The 21,646-nt window shown below is 45.3% G+C and overlaps 1 protein-coding gene across 4 annotated transcripts in view; it reads left to right on the top strand.

Moving 5' to 3' along the window:
- Positions 1–21,646, top strand: part of CORO2A (coronin 2A) — a 90,968-nt gene that overhangs the window by 56,428 nt on the left and 12,894 nt on the right. For all 4 annotated transcript variants that reach the window (XM_053291287.1, XM_053291286.1, XM_053291288.1 and 1 more), the window contains 5 exons: positions 12,886–13,086; positions 14,578–14,694; positions 16,511–16,660; positions 17,896–18,075; positions 21,023–21,139. In XM_053291287.1, coding sequence (XP_053147262.1) covers positions 12,886–13,086; positions 14,578–14,694; positions 16,511–16,660; positions 17,896–18,075; positions 21,023–21,139 — 765 coding nt within the window. The remainder of the gene's footprint in view (positions 1–12,885; positions 13,087–14,577; positions 14,695–16,510; positions 16,661–17,895; positions 18,076–21,022; positions 21,140–21,646) is intronic.

The raw sequence follows: 21,646 nt of genomic DNA, 5'->3' as shown, positions 1-21,646 counted from the left end.
TTACCTTTAATGCTGTGAAAAGCTTCATCTGCTGATTTCTGTACATGTAGTAATTGCTGTTAAAGGCACTAACGCAGGCTGGGCTATCTTTTGTGTTTTGTTTTTCCCTGGTCAGCTGATCATCTTACATGTCAGCTAAGTTTTGTGAACTTGCAATGTGCCTGACAATCTGCCCAATTTTTGCAGTCTTGGGCAAGCAGCCGGATTGAAGATTTTTCATGCTCCTAATGTACCAAGACCCATCTCTGGTGGACTGGTACAGCTTGATGACTCCCAGATTGTGTAGGCCTGATGTAATGTAAACCAGAAGGTCAAGTTCCTGCCCTGAGGAGCTTACAATCTGCATTTCAACACTGAGGGAGATTGCTACAAGTGAGGACAGAAGGAAGAAGGAACAGGACAGAGAAATAACTTGGCATAACCCTTCTCTTACTCATTTTGATGGAAGAGTTATCCACAGTATCTTGGTCTCAGATTTCAGTTGCCTCTGCAGAATAATTGACAGAGTTCTGAATTTGCTTTACGGGTTGAAAGTGAATTTGAGGAGTTGCAGAAACAATGAGTAGAAACCCATTATCTGAAACATTTTTTTTAATGTTTCAAATGTCAATGACCAAACATGCAAAAAGAGTGCAAAATGTATGAAGGGCTCCCTGGGTCTTAATGTATATTATTTATTTATCTATTTAACATGTTTATATATCTCCCAAAACTTATGTCTGTGGGTGGTTTTGGTTGCTTGTTTTTCATCTTTTTATGTGTCTCTGGTTGATGAGGAGTGTCAAAGCTATAACTATGCGGATGTTGCTAAATTACATGTATTTCGTGAGGCAGTTTCAGACTGTTAAGCAAAAACAAACAAACCCTGGGTTTGTTAGCACCACAAGATGAATTTAATTCTGAACTGCTCCTTCATTGATATGTTGGGAATAGAATGGTTTTTGAGTATATCCAGGCATTGATAAACCATAGGCGTAATCTTGTACCAGTCAGTGTACAGAAGGGCAGAGGAAGAAATATTGATCCTTCTTACAGTGGCCTTCCTTGCAGGAAGCCAGCCGTGAAGGCAACAGCCACTCCCTTTCCTTGCCCCTCAACAACTGGCATTCAGAGCTTTTCTTTTGTTGGAGTTAAAGCTGTGACAACCGCTGTACACCACTACTGCACATTTCTGGGTATTGGCTTGGTTTTAGATCAGTGTTCTTCATTGTAAGGCCTTGAAGCCGGCGGTGGTCCCCATCAATCTTAAGTGCGGTTCCTTGTCTAATTATTTGTTGGGCCTGTGTGAAGCGTTGCCCAGAGCAGATTACAGTCTGTCTAGCACCATTCAGAAGCACCCATTCCCACCATGCAGTGCAGCGCTTTGCCCAGCGCTGGCAGGGGGCGCTGCTGTAAGGGGAATGGAGTTCTCTTGGAAGGTGTGTTCAGAGTGCTGGGAAGTGTAGCCCTTCCCAGAGTTTCCCCCACAGAGCTCTTAAGAGAGGGCTCTGTCTATCATAGAGGGCCCTCCCTGCACTGAGAGAAGTGCCCTACTGTGCAGAGGTCAGCACAGTGGGATACAGCTCTCACCCTGAAGGTCTTTTGTCAAAGTAGCCGCTGCTTGAAAAATAGTGAAGGTCGCAGGTCTGTATCAAAGCTGCCTGCCTGCAAAACAAAACAAAGTAACTAATTAACTAGCACATCAGGGCTGTGCTAGAACGCCTTGCTAGGGATATGCATGGAACTGGCGGCGGGGTGGGGGGGATACCTTTAAGGATGGGGGAGGGTGCGTTTCCCCTGCTGGTGCTCCCTTGGAAACCGGACGGGCAGGGTGGCAGCGTACCTCCCTGCCGTCCCATTAGGGGCAAGGAGAGACAGTTGTCTGGGGGCCCACTGCCTTGGGGGCCCCCCCAGAGGCAAGTCCCATGACTGACTGACTCCCCCAGCTGCGCACCCACCCGGATTTCCTTCAGTTGTATTCATCCTCCGAAATTGATGCGAGTGTTAAGACCTAGAGCTACCAGAACAGCATGTCTTTCTCTAGTACCAATAAATGACTTGCATCGTCCACAATTTACAAAACCTTTTTAAAGATAATTTAGGATGATGCTCTATTGAGGGACATAGGAGATATATATATATAACTATGCTTTTTGTTACCATTATTCATCTTCATTTAAGATTTCTTTACTTCATGAGCTGAGCTTCAGTGAGGGGGGGGCATTTTAAAATCTTTTCTCTGGGCCCACTCCAACCTTGCTACACCCCTGCGCCCCATCCCCTCTTCGGTCTGGAAGTAACCGGAAGTAGCATGTGCGAGTGTGACTTAGGGGTTAATTTTCATGTATCCGTGGGTCAGGGGTGGCTGGAAATGACTCTGAGATAATTTCTGGCTGCAATTTTGAGGCCAGGAGCCTGGAAATGGCTCCTTTTGAAGAAGAAGAAAAAAACGCAGGAAAAAAACATGATTTGGGGCTGATTTTTTGCTATTGCGGGGCATTGCTATGTTGCAATGCATCATGGTAGGGCACTTGCCCCCTGCATTTTTAGGGCTATCTCCCCCCTTTTTTGAACATTTCCCCAATCTCCGGGAACCTAATCCCCCGCAATCCCATTGCCCCAATTCCTCCATACTTGTGGTTTCCATACCTGCGGTAGCCGCAAAGAATACTGCGAATACTGAGGTTCTCCTGTTTTTCTACAGCCTGAGGAGGTCATCCTCCAATAGTATGGGTTGTGGACTGAGCATGCTCCAAAGACAGGACCAAATTAGAACTGAAGGTGTGGATAGCTTCCTGCCTGGGAGGTGGCAAAGCCCAGTTCCGGTCCTTTCTTGCTCCAGTGAACAGGTCTGTGCAGTTGCTCCTTGAATTTTATTGCGCAAAATTATTTTTGCTGGCTAGCATTCCGTTTTAACCTTGCTCCCTTCTTCTTTTCCCTATCGAAGGAAGCTGAAATTTAGTTTAAAAAACAAAACAAAAACCCCTCTAAATTCCTGATTGTGTCTGGATTTGGCCCAGATCTACTTTCATTTTTGGTCTCTTCCTCGTGCTGCATGATGCAGCGTTCTCACCCTGGAGCCCTGTTCGAGGGCTCTTTAGCTGAGGGGCTGCATTCTGATTGCAGAGGTGGATCGCTCTTGCACAGCTCTCCCTTGACTAACAAATGAACCTCCTCTGCCTCTCCTGACTCTCTCTTCCACACGCGAAACCCCAGTAGTTCTCAGCGGCTCTCTGGAGGCCCCTAAAAAGGCACACAAAAAAGCAAGGAAAAAGACCATGCACCTAGAGGGTGCTAAACGACCGAGCGGCTCGTCTTAAAAAAAAAAAAAATCAAAATGCTTGGCGACGGCTTCTGCTGTTCGCCTGAACAAGCCGCTTCTGCTCCAGGCAGTTTGGTAAGTACGCCTGCCATGCCACTTGCTGGTTTTGGAGCCCGTAAACACTGATCAGCCACTGGAGCAGGGCAATTGGCCCCAACTGTCTCCGATCCCTTCTCTTGCCCTGCTTGAGGAGTTTATTGAGTCTCCAGCTTGGCCAACAGAGCCTGCTCCTTCTAAGCTTCCTGTACCTAATACGGAGACTCCCGTGGAAGCAGAACAGTCTGTTCTGCTTCCACGGGAGAACAGCTAACATCCTGTTCTCTTTAAATGGGAGATAACCATCTCTTCTCCTTCAAGTGTCAGGAAATCTGATTGTTAAATTCCTTTTTACTGGGTAAAGAACTCACCTAGTATATTCATAGTTACAATGCATAACATGGGATTAAGAAAGATGTTGTAATTTAGCCTTAAGCATTGCTTGGCAAAGCACTTGACCCAAGTCATAATATGCTTTTGATTTAAAGAGAAACAGCTAATCCATCTAATGCAGCACGGCATGTATTCCCACCCTACCACCTTGCCTTCAAGGACCTGGCAGCTTACCTTCTTTGGTAGCTTCCTAGTTTGATTACTGCAGTGTGTTTTCTGTGTGGATGCCCTTGAAGGCTGTTGTGAAACTTCATTTGGCCAGAAAGTAGTTGCCCAATGATTGACTGGAGTCAGCCATACTAAAGTTCTCCACTGGTTGCTCAACAGTTTTCAAGTACAATTGAAGGTGCTGGTGTTGTCTATTCTAAGCCCTTAAATAGCCTGGGCTCAGGATTTTTCAGGGATCAACACTACCCCTTATTGCTAAGGAGAGTATAGCAGAATTATCAGAGTTCCAGATAGCAGATTTATCAGAAGTTAAGCTGGTGTCTCCAACTTTCCATTCTTGGGCAAGGTGCTTGAACGTGTTACGAGTCTTCAGCCAAGAGTTCCTGGGCAGCTGATTAGCTAGATCAGTTTCAATCTGGATTCAGAACTGGTTGTGCAACAGAAACAGCTTTGATCACCATTGTACAATCTGCTCTGGGAACTGGTCAGCGGGAGTGCATCCCTATTAGTTCTGTTAGACCTCTGAGTAGTTTTTTAAAAAAAATTTAATGTCCTTGACCTCCTGGACTGCCTAGCTGAGATGGAGCTTGGGACCACTGTTTTGCAATTGTTCTGGTTCTTTTCTAGAGGGACAATTCCAGTAGGTGGTGCTGTGGGACTGATGTTCGATTCTTTGACCATTGGCCTATGGAGTCCAAAAGGGTTTCCTCTTGTCCTCCATGTTGTTTAGCATCTACATGAAACTGCTGGGGGATGTCATCTGGAAGCTGGAGGTTCAGTGTTGCCACAGGTTCAGTCTGGGTGATAGTCAACACACTCTCTCTCCCTCCTACTATATTCCTGAGAAGCTGTTGAAGTTTTGAACCATTGTGATGGGTAACAGACTGGATGGGGATGAACAAATCAAAGCTTAAACAACACAAAAACAGAGATTCCCCAGGACAGTAAAGTCTGGGAATTGGAGCACAGCCTGCTTTGCATGGGTAACCACCCACCGCCCTAAAAACTCAGATTCACAGTCCGGGAGTATTCCTGAATTCAGCATGAACCTGACCATGGCCAGGAGTATTTTTGCCCAACTTTGGTTGGTGTGCCAACTTCACTAATTCCCAGAGATATCTGATCTGGCCATGGTAACACACACCTCAGTTATAGCCCATCTAGATTACTGAAGCGAGGCTGCCTCAACCTATATGGGACTGCCTTTGAAAAGTCTTAGGAAATTGCAGTTGATTTGGAATACTGCAGCCAGATTGCTGATGGGCTGTATGTTGAGAGCACCCTTATTGCAATAGCTGCATTGGCTTCCAATCTGAGCTCAACTCAAATTACTGGGTTTGACCTTTTAAAGCCATAACATTTTTTTAAACCCTTCAAAAAGCTATAGCTGAGGCTACACCATGACGTCTCCACCTATAGCTTAATGTACAATATTATACTTTCTGCCCAAAGGTTGACTTAAGTCAAAATGGGAGGACTGAGGAACAATGGCAAGCTCCCAGCCTTGCTGAACAGCAGGACCAGCAAGACTGCTGGATTCCTGCTCCAACCCAATCAAGTCATAGCAACCACTGTTCCATGCTAGTAGCATTCCACCCAGTAGCTCCATGTGGGTTATTCTAAATGAAGGAAGCGGCATGCTGCATGGAAGTGTGAGAATGTAAGAAGTACCTTGCTGGATCATGCCAGTGGTCTGTCTAGTCCAGCATTCTGTCTTCAGCAGTGGTCAGCCAGATGCTTCTGTGAAGTTTACAAGCAACAAGTTACAAGCAGCTTCTGAACATGGAAGTTCGAATTTGGCTATCATGGCTAGTAGGAACTGCCTTGCTGCTTCAGATCGCATGTCTCTTAAATCCAGCCTGCTGTTTCTAGAAATCTGTGAAAACTGGTAAATGCGTGAAGATGAGCATGATCTAAGGGCACATGATACAACCACTCTGTGGTCACAGTGCCTAGATAGGAACAGAGGAAGCTGCCATATATTGAGTCAGACCATTGGTCCTCTAGCTCAGTATTGTCTACACAGACTGGCAGTGGCTTCTCCAAGGTTGCAGGCAGGAATCTCTCCCAGCCCTATCTTGGAGATGCCAGGGAGGGAACTTGAAACCTTCTGCTCTTCCCAGAGCGACTCCAACCTGAATATCTTACAGTGCTCACACATCAAGTCACCCATTCATATGCAACCAGAGTGGACCCTGCTTAGCTAAGGGGGCAAGTCATGTTTGCTACAACAAGACCAGCTCCTCTCCTCTCATTATGAACCAACTGCAATACATGGTTGTGAGTGGTGCTATAGGTCAGTGGTAGAGCATCTGCTTTGAGCACAGAGGGTCCCAGGCATCTCCAGGTAAGGTTGGGAAAGACTCCTGCCTAAAACCTTGGAGAAGCCACTGCCAGTCAATGTGGATGGTACTGAGCTTAGATAGGCCAAAGGCCTGACTCAGTATAAGGCAGCTTCCTATGTGATGGTCATCCCATTTTTTCTCCCCAGCATCTGCTAATCAAAGGTTTATGGAAGATGGAGGTTTCACTTAGTGATCTTGGCTAAGAACTCCATGAATGTATGGAATCAAGAACACTTCGGTGCCACCAGCCAATCTCATTTGGGTGAACATCTTCCTGATTCCAGAGATGGAAGCTAGTCAGATCTTCAGTGTAAGACCTATTCACGGAGGGAGGCTGAGATAGCATGTTGATAACTTGACTGTAGGCTCAAGTGCTGACTTGCATACTTGAATGAGCCATCACCGGTTCTTCACATTGAACATTGTGCTTTTTAATGGAAACTGTTCTCACATTCAGCTATGAGCTATCAAGTGTTGAATAAACGAGTGATGACAATGCATGTATGAACCACTGCTGGGTGGCCCCAAAAGAAATCTCAGTGGATGCAATTCCATATCACCCAATATTCTGCCTCCAGTTGTGACAGCTTTATGTATGTCACAGTTTAACAGGATTTTGAAGAGAATAATAACACATAGGAGTATTCATATCTTTCATTAATGCAACCTGGGATATGGTCTTTAGAAGCTGTGTTGGGACAATATGCATGAATGTCAGTTTCTGCAGCCTAGTTCACAATAGCTGAGGATAGATGTTCTGAGACAGATAATACTTGAGCATTGAACAGGGGCAGAGCTACCATTGTGGGAATGGGTGCAAAGAACCTGGGCCACCAATGAAAAAGGCCACTGAAGCCCGTGGGAGGGGGGCGGTCATGGCTCAGGCTCCAGAAGAGCCCCGAGTGAACTTTCCCACACCTGGACTCGGGAGAACCCCATGCGAGCTCTGCTCCATCTATTTCAGGCAGCACTTGCTGCCTGACAGCATTTATTTCTCTTCTCTCCTTTGCTAGAGGAAGAAAAAGGGAAATAAAGACAATCAGGCAGCAAATGCTGCCTGAAATGGACGAGAGAGAGAGAGAGAGCTTGGGCTATCCTGAGCCTGGGCCATGCCCCCTTTGTGTGTGACATTGTGCATACGGGCAGTGTGGCTCAGGAGGGTCCAAGTGAGCTCTCTCCCATCCATTTCGCTGGAGGGAGAGAAAGGGAAATAAAGGCTGTCAAGCAGCAAGCAGTGCCTGAAATGGACAGGGGGAGAGCTTGCTTGTGCTTTTCCGAGCCCAAGCCACGCCCCCGTGTGTGTGATGTCACACACACGGGACGTCACTAGAGGGGCAGCTGGGCAGAACCATACACAAACCACCATTTGGCTGGCTCCACAGCTGGCATTGAAGATGGTATGATAGAGGCACAATTGCCCGCAGTATATTCAGTTGTTCCTTTTCAATGAGTTTTGCAAATTTCTGAAGCACTACAAAACCTGACGATAGTGAGATAAGTGCAGATAATGTGTGCAATGCTATCTCTTCCGTACCATCTTCAGCTTTGGGGAAGAACAGCCATATTTCTGTCCCCAGATGGTCAAACAGTTCCTGGACTGCACTGCTGCAGGCAAGAGATTGCATACAAAAATGGGCTGTAGGTAGAAAAGTGGTCATCAGGAGAAGCATTCTAGATCAGGTTTTCTTACCCTTGGGCCCCCAGATTATGTTGGACTACAACTCCCATCATCCCCCGACATGGCCTTTGTGGCTTAGGGTGATGAGCGTTGTAGTCCAAAAACATCTGGGGGCCCAAAGTTAAGAAACCTTGTTCTAGAAAATCTAATAGTCTCTGTTGCCAGATTTGGCTTTTTAAAAGCCAAATTTTGGGTTACGGCCCATTTGACTCACGAATATACCCCTGAGGTTCTGGCCACCAGGGATTCTTTATTTTCCATGGGATTCTCGTACCTGCCACCAGTGGTGCAGGGAACAGTTTGACCATCTAGCCGAATGGTCTTCATTGTAAGGGAGAATGGCAATGGCAGTCCCCAACACTAAGAGCAGCTCCCAGGTTAATTGCTTATTGGGCCTGTGTGAAACTTCGGGCAAATTTAAATACTCTGCACAGTCCTTCTGGCACCATGTGGAAGCAACTATTCCCACTGCAGAGTGTTGTGTTTTGTCCCACACCAGAGGGCTTCTCTAAGGAAAACGGAGCTCTCTTAAGCCCCTGAACCATCTTGGAAGGCCTGCACAGAGTGCTGGGAAGTGTAGTCCTTCCCAGTGCTGTTTTCCTCCTAGAGCTCTTCTCTCTTAAAGGACCCTCCCAGCCCTGAGAGAAGTGCACTACTGTGTGAGGTCTGCCCAGGGGGGAATGGCTCCCACATTGGAGAGTGTGTTGTTTGTTTGCCAAAGTAGTCCCTGCCGAACAACCGTGAAGATCACTGACCTAATCTGTGTTTGGTGCAAATTGGAACTTGAGCACATGCAGCTGGTACTTCTTGCTCAAGCAACTAGGCTAAGTAGGTTGTGCAAAGACAGACATAACATGTTTAGACGTGGGCTGGTTTGAAAGTGCCCTCATGTCCTTGTCTCTTCAAGGCCAAGCTCCGGGGCAGGGGGGCACCAGGAAATGAATGATAGTAAGTTTGCAGCAGAAGCCAGCTATGGATGACTATGATTGGCTGGCACCTTTGGTGTCTCCAAGAATCCTGCCCTACAATCCCCAGAGCAGCGTTGAGGTTTTAAACCATAAAACAGGAAACTTTTTAAAGTGACAGATGAGTACATATAAGAGTACATGCTTCGCTTAAAAAAGAAAAAGCAAGCTGGACAGCCTGCCTGAAGCATGTGGGGAGAGGAATGATTGATGATAGCTGAAGCAGCATTCAAGCTGCTGGTTTGCATGGGGACGAAGCTGGGCCCACACTAGGGCTCAGGTATCAGCAATGTGTTGTCTTTTAAGAATATGTCTCTCCCTGCCCTGTCCGTGTGGCTTGGTGCATATGTCCCAACTGTCTTTATTTATCAGGGACCACCACAGTTTTCTGATACCTATGCCAAATACACCACTGCCCCTGTATTGTTACTTGCAAAGATTGGGGCGCACATTTTTTGGAAATGTGTTCCTTCTGTGTGTCCTACAATGTACTGGCTGCTAGGGATGGGCCCTCATGACAGTCAACCAAGGTTCATGTGGCGGCTTGAATACGAGCTGATCCGTGGTTCAGCGAACCGGTTCATTCCGGTTCGGCCGGCCAACAAATCAGTTCGGTAGTTCAAGTCTGGCGCCAGGGCTGTGCAGCGAGCAGCACCTTTAAAAGTGAGGACAGCAGGCCCTAACCTGCGAGACAGTCACTCCATGGAGATTCCTGCTGAGGCAGCGCTCTCTCCAGCAGCCGGTGTGGCAGCACACATGTGGCCGCGCTGCACATATTTGGAAGCCATTTGCGTGGTCAGCAATGCTGTGTGAGAATAGGGAGTGTTATGTGTACATAAGTGTCCCTATTTCCTTTTGTGCATTTTATATTTCCATCACAAAAACAGAAGGCAAACAACACAAATCCTAATAAATTCATCACAGACATAGCCTCACTTGTTTCACATGACACCATTTGTTAATATCCTAGGAATAGGTGTGGACCCACAACAGAATGTTGCAGTATATTCCTGATGTGCATGTGTTCCTTGAGCCTATGACTGAGCATGGTGAGAAAAACAGAAGTTAGCAACAAAGACAGGAGTCTCTGTTCTAATTTGGGTCTTGCGTCATATGCAACTTTTATTCCTTCTGGGTTGTTGGGGGAGGGGTTCATTCCCAGCTCCTTTTTATCCAGCCCTAAAGTTTCAAGAGTTAATGTCTAATGGTCTCTTTAATTTTTCAATTTTTGCAGAGGTTTTAGGGAGGGAAATGGATCGTGGAATAAGTTATGTCTAATGCTGAATGTTGTTAGTTTGTTGTGTGACTGTGTGTTTGCATGCGTGCATATGCACATACAGTACAATGATCAGCAGATTAACAGATTCAGTGTGAAACTTACTCCTCCATTCCTCAGGAGAGTTAGGAACATGCCATATACTGAATCAGACCATTGGTCCATCTAGCTCAGTATTGTCTTCACAGACTGGCAGTGGCTTCTCCAAGGATGCAGGCAGGAATCTCTCTCAGCCCTATCTTGGAGAAGCCAGGGAGGGAACTTGGAACCTTCTGATCTTCCCAGAGCAGCTCCATCCCCTGAGGGGAATATCTTAGAGTGCTCACACTTCTAGTCTCCCATTCATATGCAACCAGGGCAGACCCTACTTAGCTAAGGGGACAAGTCATGTTTGCTACCACAAGACCAGCTCTCCTCTCCTAAGGGGAGTGGGTTATTTTCACACACATACAGTTGTCTTTATGTTGTATTTATCCTCTATACCCAGAGCTTAAATGTGTCCCACCCATCATTTATGTGAGAATAGGGAGTGTTACATGTACATCAGTGTACCTTATACAAATACAACAGATATTTATATACTGCTTTTCAACAAAAGTTTCCAAAGTGGTTTACACAGATATATATACATAAAATGGCATATGTGTACATAACCTTTGGTGTACCTTCCTCCTCAGAAACATAAAACTGTGAAAGGGCTGGTGGCAAAGCTAAAGGACACCTTTACCCATTAGAAATGGAAGGGATTGTAACTGTCTTGAGGGAGTATTCTTCAAGCTGAGAAATTTCAGATTCTTTTTGTTGAGGCCCTCTTTCTCTACCTTCCTCACTACTGGGTTCCATTAGCTCCACCGACATGGTTGTCTGTTAAGTTTCCTCTGAGTCTACAAACATCCCACTCCACTGAGTGTCACTGAGGCAGTTGTCAGGGGAGGTTAGTCCCCTTAGATTTTGTTCTGATTTTTGTGAAAACAGAAATCTGCCAGTACCTCTCCATCACCCACAGGTGCTGTGGTTATGTGCCCATAAGAATCATAACATTTCTAGCTCTTTCAGAAATAGAAATAGCATTTAACAGGGCCAAAACTTACATAGAATCTTCATCATCCCCTGCAGATGTTTAGAGCTATTATTTTCTATATAAAACAATGCAATAAGACAATGCAGTAAGAAAGAGAATGTTTTGTTACCAATAAGAGTGTCTCTGTTTTTCTCAGAAATATGGGGTGGAAAATTTTCCTGTACTTTTATTTTTCAGGTAGAAAAACTTCCATGTCTAAAATTTCATTGACTGATATCCAATCCACCATTGCACATGTACAACAGTATGAGTTCCTTAAGCAGGGAGAGGGGTGAGTTTTGACCATCTTCCTTTCCCTCTCAAGGCCACTGTCCATCACAAAAAAATGTCCCTGAAGATCATATGACTCTCAAGGAAATATTTTGGTGACACATAGTGGACTTCAGAGGGAAAGGCAGATTGGTGAAAATCACCCTTTTCCCCACTCAAGTAACAGTGCAATGTGGTAGTCTGGAACTCTCACTGCTTCACAATGCTAGACTGTGGATATCCACTATTGTTTCATAACATTCATTGGTAATAATTAGGGTTGCCATATTCTGGCTTTCCAAATCCAGGTGCCTAATTTGCATATTATGTAAATTGGATGGAAAATAATTTTTGAGCAGAGTAGTGACTGCACGTTTTGCTCCATAACTCCGCTTCTACAAGGGCTAGAGCGTAGCTTCCCACCCCCTTTTTTAAAAATGAAATCTGAAATCTGGGAGAATCTGGGTGGGCTAAGCAAGCTGGGAGGAATGCTTAAAATCCATGTGAAACCTGGAATTTGGGGGGACATGGCAGCTCTAATAATAATGAATGGATGCCAGTATCAATGCTATATTAGGCAAGTTCAGCAATTTCAAAGTTGTAATTAGTGTTTTTCAGGAGATTATGTCTAGAAAGTGTGTGAGATAGTACAATGTTCTATTGATGTATTAGATACTAGCTGAACCTGCACAGAGCATCTCTCTGCACTAGGACTTTGTTGCTGTCCTTGGGCCCTGCCACAGCCCCTCCTTTATTGCTCAGTGTCAGCTGCCCGGTCCTTGCCGCTCCTCTTCCCTATCTGCATATGGAATCCCAACTGCCCAATCACCACAGTGCTTCTGTTCTGTTACCTCCGCTTGGTAAAGCATTGTGTGGGCATGGCTTGCCATGTACGACGTGAGTGTGTGTGTGTGTGTGTGTGTGTATATATATGAATGAAATCTTTCCACATAAAGCTTTGCATTTGTTTCAGTATAACAGTATTGAAGCCCATGAAGTGTCTTTATTGATCTTCCTCCTGCCCTCCATCAAATATTTCAGTTCAACTACTTGGCTACTTGAAAAACGTTGGAGATACAGTGTAGCAAATTAACATGGTGGGGGTGTTTTTAGCTGTATAAATAAGTCAAGCAACATGTCAAAAGAGATCATAATATATTTAGGGCATTGGGGAAATTGTATAGTAAAATAAAAAAAATTAATGCAGCTTTTATGCAAATGAGGGGGAAATTTACATGGGGAACTTTTCTGGGCGGTGGGGGAATCCAGAAAATTTTACAATTCAGATTTTTCCAGAAAACCCATGTCTCTGGTTTTCCTTTGAGAAATGTTGAAGTATAATGATGAGATAGTGGCTATGAATTCATGTTTGCTTTTTTGTTGTGCCTTGCAGATGTCATGGTACCCTCAGTATCAGAGTTCAAAATTCCGTCACGTTTATGGCAAGGCTGCCAGTAAGGAGAACTGCTATGACTGCGTGCCCATAACACGGAGCGTCCATGACAACCACTTCTGTGCTGTGAACCCACATTTTGTTGCTGTTGTGACTGAGTGTGCAGGTGGAGGAGCCTTTCTGGTTATACCAGTGAATCAGGTAAGTGCTACATAAGTCCATCACTTGTGTGTGAAGGAGTGTTTTTTGGTTCCTGTATTCAGATGACTGCTAAAATGGTGTGGGGGAGATATCATTGGGTTTGTCTGAATACGCACTGGGAATACACCCAGGGATAACTTGCCACACTGTGTGCAGCCTCTTAGGTAAACAGATAGACTGTAATGTCCTGCTGCCAAGGGTTGAGGAGAATCTTACTGCGATCAAGCAGAAATTTGGAGAAGCACCAGGAGGGTGCTCTTTAATTTTAACAGGATCTAAGCTTACCAAGTGGATAAAAGTTTGTGATAGAAAGTTTTCACCTGGTAAAAGTCATCTGTATTCACCTGCAGTCAAATTATTGGCCTCAGAAGTTTATATTTTAAAAGGATGCCAAGGGACATGGGTTAACATTGGTCTCATTTTCATATCTCCCAGAGCAATCCACAGGAGTGGGTTGTTTACTAGAACCATCTTATATCCTTGTACTAACATACGCAAAATTTGCATTTCCTTTTCCTTATAAAAATCATTGTGATCTGAAGGTTGTCTGGAACTATCGAGCCTTCCTTCTATATTTCATATATCCCACATTTTACAACCACACTGGAAAATGCCTAGTTCCACTACAGACCCCTTGTGGTAAAAAAACAAAGATATTTTTAAAAAGCATTAAGAAAAATACATTTTGACTCTCTTTAAGGTTAAGGGGAGACTTAAAGGCTCTAATACAAATGTCCAATCTGACGCAGTAGTTTGGAATCTGTGTTCCATCTTTGTTGCTATGCAGGTGGAAATATGCACCCTTGTCTACAGGACAAGGGTGCATGAGTACTGCACTTTCAGATGTACCTCACAATGCAGATGCATTGATTAATTGATTAAGTGTCGTCAAGTCAGTGTTGACTCCTAGCGATGCATATCTGGGTGTAAATCCACATTTGGCCTTTTTGTGTGAAGTTCAGCAAGGGAATTGATGTGTGAAGGCTTTTCTCTGTTGCTGGTTTGGGGCAATAGTTTTCAGAACTTAATGAATTCCAAAGGTGAAGACAGATGTCAGATTTTCATAGTGGTCACTTCACCCAGAGTCCAGCTTTACAACTTATGCATTGCAGACATGCATTGCAGAGAGGCCAGTGCTGGATCAGCTGTCATTGTTGCTCTTCCCATCACGCCTGAGTTGGGTTGCCCCCTTTCTTTGCCCCCAGCTGGTGTACATATATGTGTTTATTTACACATCCATCCTTCATCTTGCACTCTTCCCCCAAATCCTAAACTATTCAAAAAGAGTTGCAGAAGTGCTTCAGGGATGGGGGTGGCACATAGTTTGTGACATCACAGGCATAGCCACCCTCCATAGGCAGTTCAAGCCAAGCATTCTGGAGACTTGCAGAAACAATTTTTCGGAGCTTGCCCTTTGATCTGTGGTGATTGCCAAGCTTCGTGGAAGACCTTGCCATTTTGGGACTAAACCTTTCTTTCCCCCTCCCTCAGACAGGGAAGCTTGATCCACATTACCCTCGCATCTGTGGGCACAAAGGGAATGTTTTAGACATTAAATGGAATCCTTTTGACGACTTTCTAATAGCTTCCTGCTCTGAAGACACCACTGTAAGTGTTTGGGGGTTTTTTTTTGCAACTTCTGAAGTGATGAAATCCTTGCTCAGTACACATGCAACATTTCCTAGTTTCCTTACAGAGGTTAGGAAATCAGGAGCATCTCATTCATTTGCTCGTTCATCACTGTTAACAGTGGCACTAGATGTTACTAACCATTTTTAACTTGAACCACAGTTTGTAAATCTGTATCTAACTATGATTTAAACTGCAAACCCCAAATTGCAAACTGGTTTGGAGCTTACCCCATTAAGTGAAAATACTGATGCAGGCACATGCTGGGTCATGTTTAGCCCTGAAAATGAAAGGGGTGGGGGGCAGTTTGTGTGTAAGGGAGGGGGAGGAGCATATTGGCCATTGGGGTAGTTGTGATCTCCTAACCATGTTTAGAATATGGGGCAGCATTACATCTATGCTGGATCTATAAGTGTCATCTGAGAGCCAGCATAGCGTAGTGGTTAGAGTGTTGGATTAGGACCGGGAAGAGCTGAGTTCGAATCCCCATTCAACCATGAAACTCACTGGGTGACTCTGGGCCAGTGATGTATCTCTCAGCCTAACCTACCTCACAGGGTTGTTGTGAGGGTAAAAATAAGCATGTACACTGCTCTGAGCTCCTCAGAGGAAGAGCGGGATATAAATCTAAAAAATGAAAATCTGCTAGGAAGTTACCAAGGAATAGTTGATAAAGAGCCAGCATAATGCTGTGATCAGAGTATTGAGTTTGGATGCATAAAGAGGGTCGGCCTTTGGGGGCAAGCTTCGGGGGTAGGACTGAGGGCTGGGGCGGAATGTTGAACTTCTGGATCCATTCTTAATATATATTGTTAATGGTGCCAGATCTAGCCTTGAAATGGCTTAGCCTTTCAAGTTTGTTAAATATATTGCTTTATTTTTATTGTGATTTTGTTATATTTTGTGCACTGCCCATATACATGTAGTAGTAGTAGTAATTTTCTTTTAAAAAACCAGCTTCATACCCTGGTCACAGGGTAGCCTTCAACAAGTTGTGGTGTCTCAGCCTAACCTGCCTCATAGGGTTATTGAGAGACTGAAGTACCATTCTGAGGTCCTTGGAGGAACAAAGGGATACCAATGTGACAAATAGATACATTTGGACGTAGTGGGGGGACTTTGATGGGACTGGTTCCATGTCCAGACAGCATTTGAGAGCGAGCGTGGTGTAGTGGTTAGAGTGCTGGACTAGGACTGGGGAGACCCGGGTTCAAATCCCCATTCAGCCATGATACTAGCTGGGTGACTCTGGGCCAGTTGCTTCTCTCTCAGCCTAACCTACTTCACAGGGTTGTTGTGAAAGAGAAACTCAAGTATGTAGTTTCAGATGACACTCTGGGCTCCTTGGAGGAAGAGCAGGATATAAATTTAATTAATTAATTAATTAATTAATTAATTAATTAATCTTAGGATCTTTATTTGATACTTGCACACTAAACGAGGGATGCAGGAAGTGGAGCTAAGCAGATCCCCACTTCTTTTTATGGCCTTCAAGTAGGATTCCTGTACATCACACTTTTGTTCTGTAGTTGCCTTGGTGGTGTGCACAGGTGGTGACAGCCATGGGAACCAGAACAAGATAAAGTTGTGGACTGTGAGAGCTGGATGTGCACACTGGAAATGCATTCTGTCCCCCCCACCCCTAAAAAACACACAACCCCCCCCCCAACCCACATTCAACCTACTGGTTAATACTGTTATTAATTAATTCTACTGTGTTTGATTGCTGCTGCTACTAAAAACAAATGTTGACTAAATGGATCATACTTAGACTCTGCATTATGGTATTACTTAGGTAAAAATCTGGAAAATTCCCCAGCACTTACTAACAAAAAGCATCACAGATGCACAGAAGGAGCTTCTTGGTCATACACGAAGGGTGGGACTCATTGAATGGCACCCGACAGCGAGTAATATCCTTTTCAGCACTGGTTATGATTACATGGTGAGTTGTGGAGTTAGCGTGCTCTCATTTCAAATTTGAAATGCTGTGGTTCTTTCCTGTTTTCATGTGAGATATAGACAGAGTGTCTGAGGTCCATGTAGAGCAGAGGTGGCATGTCCATGCTGTTCTCCCATAGTGGGAGAATTTTCCCTCATAGTTTTTCCTTTCTTCCAAATCATCTTGATCACAGTCCATCACTCTGCACACGATGGAAAGCTGGCAAGTGAAGGGGAGAAGTGGGGAGGAAGAGGGTAGGCTGACCCAACATTGCCTGGGTGAGTGCCTGCGACATTTTGTGTTTATATTATTGTTATTTTAATTGTTGGCTTAAGCATATAAGCCTTACAGAAAAACAAATATTGCACAGTTCTGCAGGAATGCAGAAAAACCTGCAGAATCTGTATTGGCTGCAGAATTCAGTTGTCTTAAGAATCTATCTTTGAAAACTACCACGACCACAAAACTTAAAAACCTTTCTAGTCCTCACAGTTGCAAAGAAAGGAAGTTTCTGACAGTGTTTCATAGAACTGTACAAGCCAGAGGAGTTGCTGAGTAGTTTCCAGTATTCTGCTGCACCCTTTGTAGCTTAGCTGCTTGCCTTTCCACATGACTAGCAGAAAAAGAATACAAAACATGCAAAGTTTATACTAAATAGCAAAAGCCAAGGAACCGTGCTCTGTTGGTGCCGCTTCTACGCAGAATTCAGCTCTTGATGTTGTAGAATTTGTTACAGAATGTTCAGTCCTTTCCTCTTTAAAGCATGAACAAGAACAGCCCTGCTGGATCAGGCCCAAGGCCCATCTAGTCCAGCATCCTGTTTCCCACAGTGGCCCACCAGGTGCCTCTGGGAAGCTCACAGGCAGTTGCTGAGGGCATCCCTTCTCTCTTGCTGTTGCTTCCCTGCAGCTGGTATTTAGCAGCATCTTGCCTCTGAGGCTGGAGTTGGCCTATTAGCCATCAGACTAGTAGCCATGGACAGACACACTGTCCTCCTTCCTTCCTTTCTCTCCTGCATTCCCTCTTCCTCTTGTTTGTCAGGGATGCTTTGCTTCTACCGCAGCTGAATAGTGACTCAAGCCTGCATACAGTGCCACTCTTCTAGTGGGAGTAATACATTCTGTATGGGGCAGATGTACTCTATTAGGCATAGTTGCTACACAATTCTGACTTGTTTTTTCTGCATCATGGGTGGATAGCTCAGGAAATGTTGACCAGTGTGCACCCCTCTACCACAGATCATGATCTGGAACCTTGACACCAAAGAATCTGTCATTCAGGCACCGGTGAAGACAATCAGCTTTCACACAGACGTGATCCTCTCCATGTCATTCAACACAGACGGGAGCCTCTTAGCCACAGCCTGCAGGGACAGGAAGATAAGGATCATTGACCCACGAGCAGGAACTCTCTTACAGGTATACAGAGCTGGAAAAAAAACACTGAAAAAGAAAATTGTTTTCTGCGTACAGATGTTGACCAGAAGGTGGGGTGCATCCTTTTCTGAAGCAGCATGACCAGAGGCAGGATAGCTGACTTTAAAGACTGACTTGGGCTGACCTATAGTCAGAGGTGCACCTAGGTAATTTTGGAGCCTGGACCAAAGGCTTTTGGAGCCCTCACCTACCCACACACAGAGTATTTTTAACACAGCCAAACCACTCAGGACAGACTAAAAAGGATTTCGGGGGGCCCAGGCACTGTTCCCCCTAACAGGAATTCCCAGATGTTGTTCACTACAACTCCCAGCACCCCCAGCTGCAGTGGCTTGGCTGGGGATTATGGGAGTTGTGGTCAACAACATCTGGAAATCCCTGTTAGAGGGAGCACTGCCCCCAGGGGGTGTGGAGGCCCTGGACTTCGGCCCAGAAGTCCAGGAGTAAGAGCGCCTCTGTCTATAGTTGGTGATATCAACCAGATAAACCGGAATTTGCTTCCTTGTTCTCTTCTGGATTTGGGCAGAGCTTGTACAATGGCTTCCAACCGTTTCAGTAACAAGGGAGGTGGGGTGTGTGGGATGGGGAGAGAACCAAAGTTAGTTGCAACAATGTACTAGAATCCTTCTCTTGACCTCTTTTTTAAAGTGTAATAGGCTAAGTGATACAGCAGAAATGGGAGAAGGAATGGAGGAGGTGTTTGCTTAGATTATATCTACACTGCAACTTCAACCAATTTAATAGACATAGTCCGGAACACACATGATGATTAATCCTGTCAATAGAGTCAAGACACAAACAATGTCCCCCCCCCCCCCCCCGCAATAGACTAAGAATGCCTCTACACTCACTGGAGGAGTATGTCTGCCTCAGGGTGTTTTCGAAAGGAATGTAAAGAATGGGGTTTGGACTCCTTGTGTTGAATAAAAAAGGCCATATGGCCAGTGCCAGCATCTGGAGGGATTGCCTGGGCCCATGGATATTTGAAGGGCATCCCACCAAGCCTAGATGCAGTGCTCCATTGTGTCCAGACAGAAAGCCTCTCTCTCTGGGAGAGTGCATGGCTCACATTGCAACTATTTCAGCAATCCTCAATTCCCCCTCTCTGTTGCTTTTTCTCGTGCTGAGGAGACGCAGCAGGGAGTGAGTGGATTAAGGCTTACTGGTGTGGCTGAATGGGGGACTGGCACATGCCCAGAAGACACTGCAGGTTTCCTGTCTGGGAGCCCACAAAACCGTGGAGCCTGGTTGATGTGAATCTATGCTCAGTTTGTGAATGGCTCTCTGCTTTCTATAGCACATTTACTGCATTCCTCATCAAAGGCTTAAATCAGTTCTTTCGTGAACTTTTCTTTTGTGGAAACACCAGAAAACGTGTTTAACCGTTGAGGGCTTTCCCTAGGAACCATGGAAATTGTCATTTGGTGAGGGTGCTGAGATTAGGTTTTTTCCTGGTTCTTTGATCTTAGAAACTGAGAAGTTGTGTTAAATTCACAGTCTTCTTCTTTTTGGGCAAATGTAGGTATAACCTGTATTTAACCTGTGTTTTTAAGGGGGTCATCTTAAATTCAGAGTTGTCTTCTATTCAGGTAAATATGGTAGGTTGTTTCGGCCAAGACAGAAATGAAGTTCTATGTCTGAGAGGGCTTGGACAAGAAGCAGAGAGCTAAAGAGTGGGACATCTGATAGGGAGAAGCGGTTTGAGTGAACTAGGCTTCTTCCCACTCCTCCCCATCACTTGCTATTCAGTGGTGACATTTGTGTTTAGGGGCGGCCCTCACTGTTTGCTGCAGTTGCAGATTAGCTAACAGGATGAGGGGCCTGGTAGGAGTAGATTAGCCTGGCCTACCTGCTCCTCCCTCCCGTCATTGCTTGCTGCTTTTTGTGCACGTCCATGCATTCTACCCTTTGTTGGTTCAGAGCAGGATTTCACCCCTTGGAATGAATATGCCAAGAAAATAAATTGAATTTGTCAGCATCTGAACCAGCATGGTCTTGTGTGTTTTAATGGCTGGCCTAGAAGGAGACCTTTTCCTGGTGTTGCTCCTCTTGTCCTGGAAAATGGAAGGCCCTTCACTTACTGGCCTCCTTTTCAAACCAGGCAATCTGAAAGACTTATTGTATCTTTTGAGGCCAAGCTTTACGAGTCCCATGGCCAATAATCTGCATTTAAGCTCTTGGTGGTAGATTTTTCTAATTTGCTCTGAAAATAGGTGTGTAGGAAAATGGCAGAAATACCTGTATGTTCACTTTGCTTTTGTATACTGTTCACCGGCTACTGGTATTTGTTTGTGTCTTGGCGTATATCCATACTATTTACTTCACCTGGTCTCAGGGCTGGCCTTATGGGCGTTGCAGGGTCCAGGGCAAATCAGAGTGTGCAGGGCCCTTAAACAGAGAGACACAGGGCTGGCCATTTGAAACTCGGATGCCCATGTGGGCTATTTGGAACTGGGCCAGCCCCATGCTGAGAAGTGGGGGCTGACCATTGAAGTTCCAGATGGCCCACATGGATGCCATTTAGGCTTTAAATGATGAAGGGCGTGGGGCAATTGCCCCGCGTCACCCTGCCCAAAGGGTGGGGCTGCTTGGTCTCGTCATTTTCTTTCCTCAGGGACTCCTGGGAATTGTGGCTTAGGGGCAGAGCATTTGTTTCCCATGCAGAAGGTCCCAGATTCAGACCCTACCATTTTCAGGAACCGCTGGGAAAGACCTCTGTCTGAGGGGCCAGTGGTCTCACTCAGTGTGAGGCAGCTTCTTTCGTCCCTAAATGCGCTGTCAGCAGGACAGGCAGATATGGGCACACTGTGAATTATGAAAGTGGAGGGTTTCAGAACTCTTAATTAGCAAGTGCCTTGAGCTTCACTGACAGAAGAAGTGCGTGGTGTGCTTGATTTTTCTGTCAGTAACACATGGTGTCTTCTTACAGGAAGCAAGCAACAAGTCTCACAGAGTGAATAAAGTTTTGTTTCTAGGAAACATGAAAAAGCTGCTCTCCACAGGAACGTCCAGGTGGAATAACAGGCAGATTGTACTATGGGATCAGGTGAGTCCTTGCCACATTCGCAGCCTCACCAAGGACTACTAGTTAGTTTTGTTCCTCTGCTAAAGGTAAAGTTGTGCCATTGGGTCGGTGTGGACTCCTGGCGACCATGCCAGTGACAGTTATATGTTTCTCTTCCCCCATCCATTCCAGTAGTGGAGGTAGGATGGAAGGAACACCGGGCACCTTTACTCTGGGCCAGACATAGGGTGAGGAAGGGAAAGAAGAAGGTGCAGCTTGCACCGAGTAGGTTATGATGGGAGTCCGTAGTGGCAGGAAGAAAAGAGGAAGGCCCAGGCAGTCTTAGTAGCTAGATTTGGGCTTGTATCTGAAGAGGAAGAGGTGTGTGACCTCTTCCCACCCAAGTCCAGAGGCCTATATAGCAGCTACAGGAACTTGTGTGGCGGTGATGTACGTGGTGGTCTACTCTTTACAGCCAGCGACTCAGTTGGGCTCACCTTGGGGTATTTAAGAACTTAAGATGATTCCTGCTGATCAAACCAAAGTTCC

This window comes from Hemicordylus capensis, chromosome 2 (genome assembly GCF_027244095.1).
Source record: "Hemicordylus capensis ecotype Gifberg chromosome 2, rHemCap1.1.pri, whole genome shotgun sequence".
NCBI classification, from domain to species: Eukaryota; Metazoa; Chordata; class Lepidosauria; order Squamata; family Cordylidae; genus Hemicordylus; species Hemicordylus capensis.
This window is presented reverse-complemented; position numbering and strand designations above follow the sequence as displayed.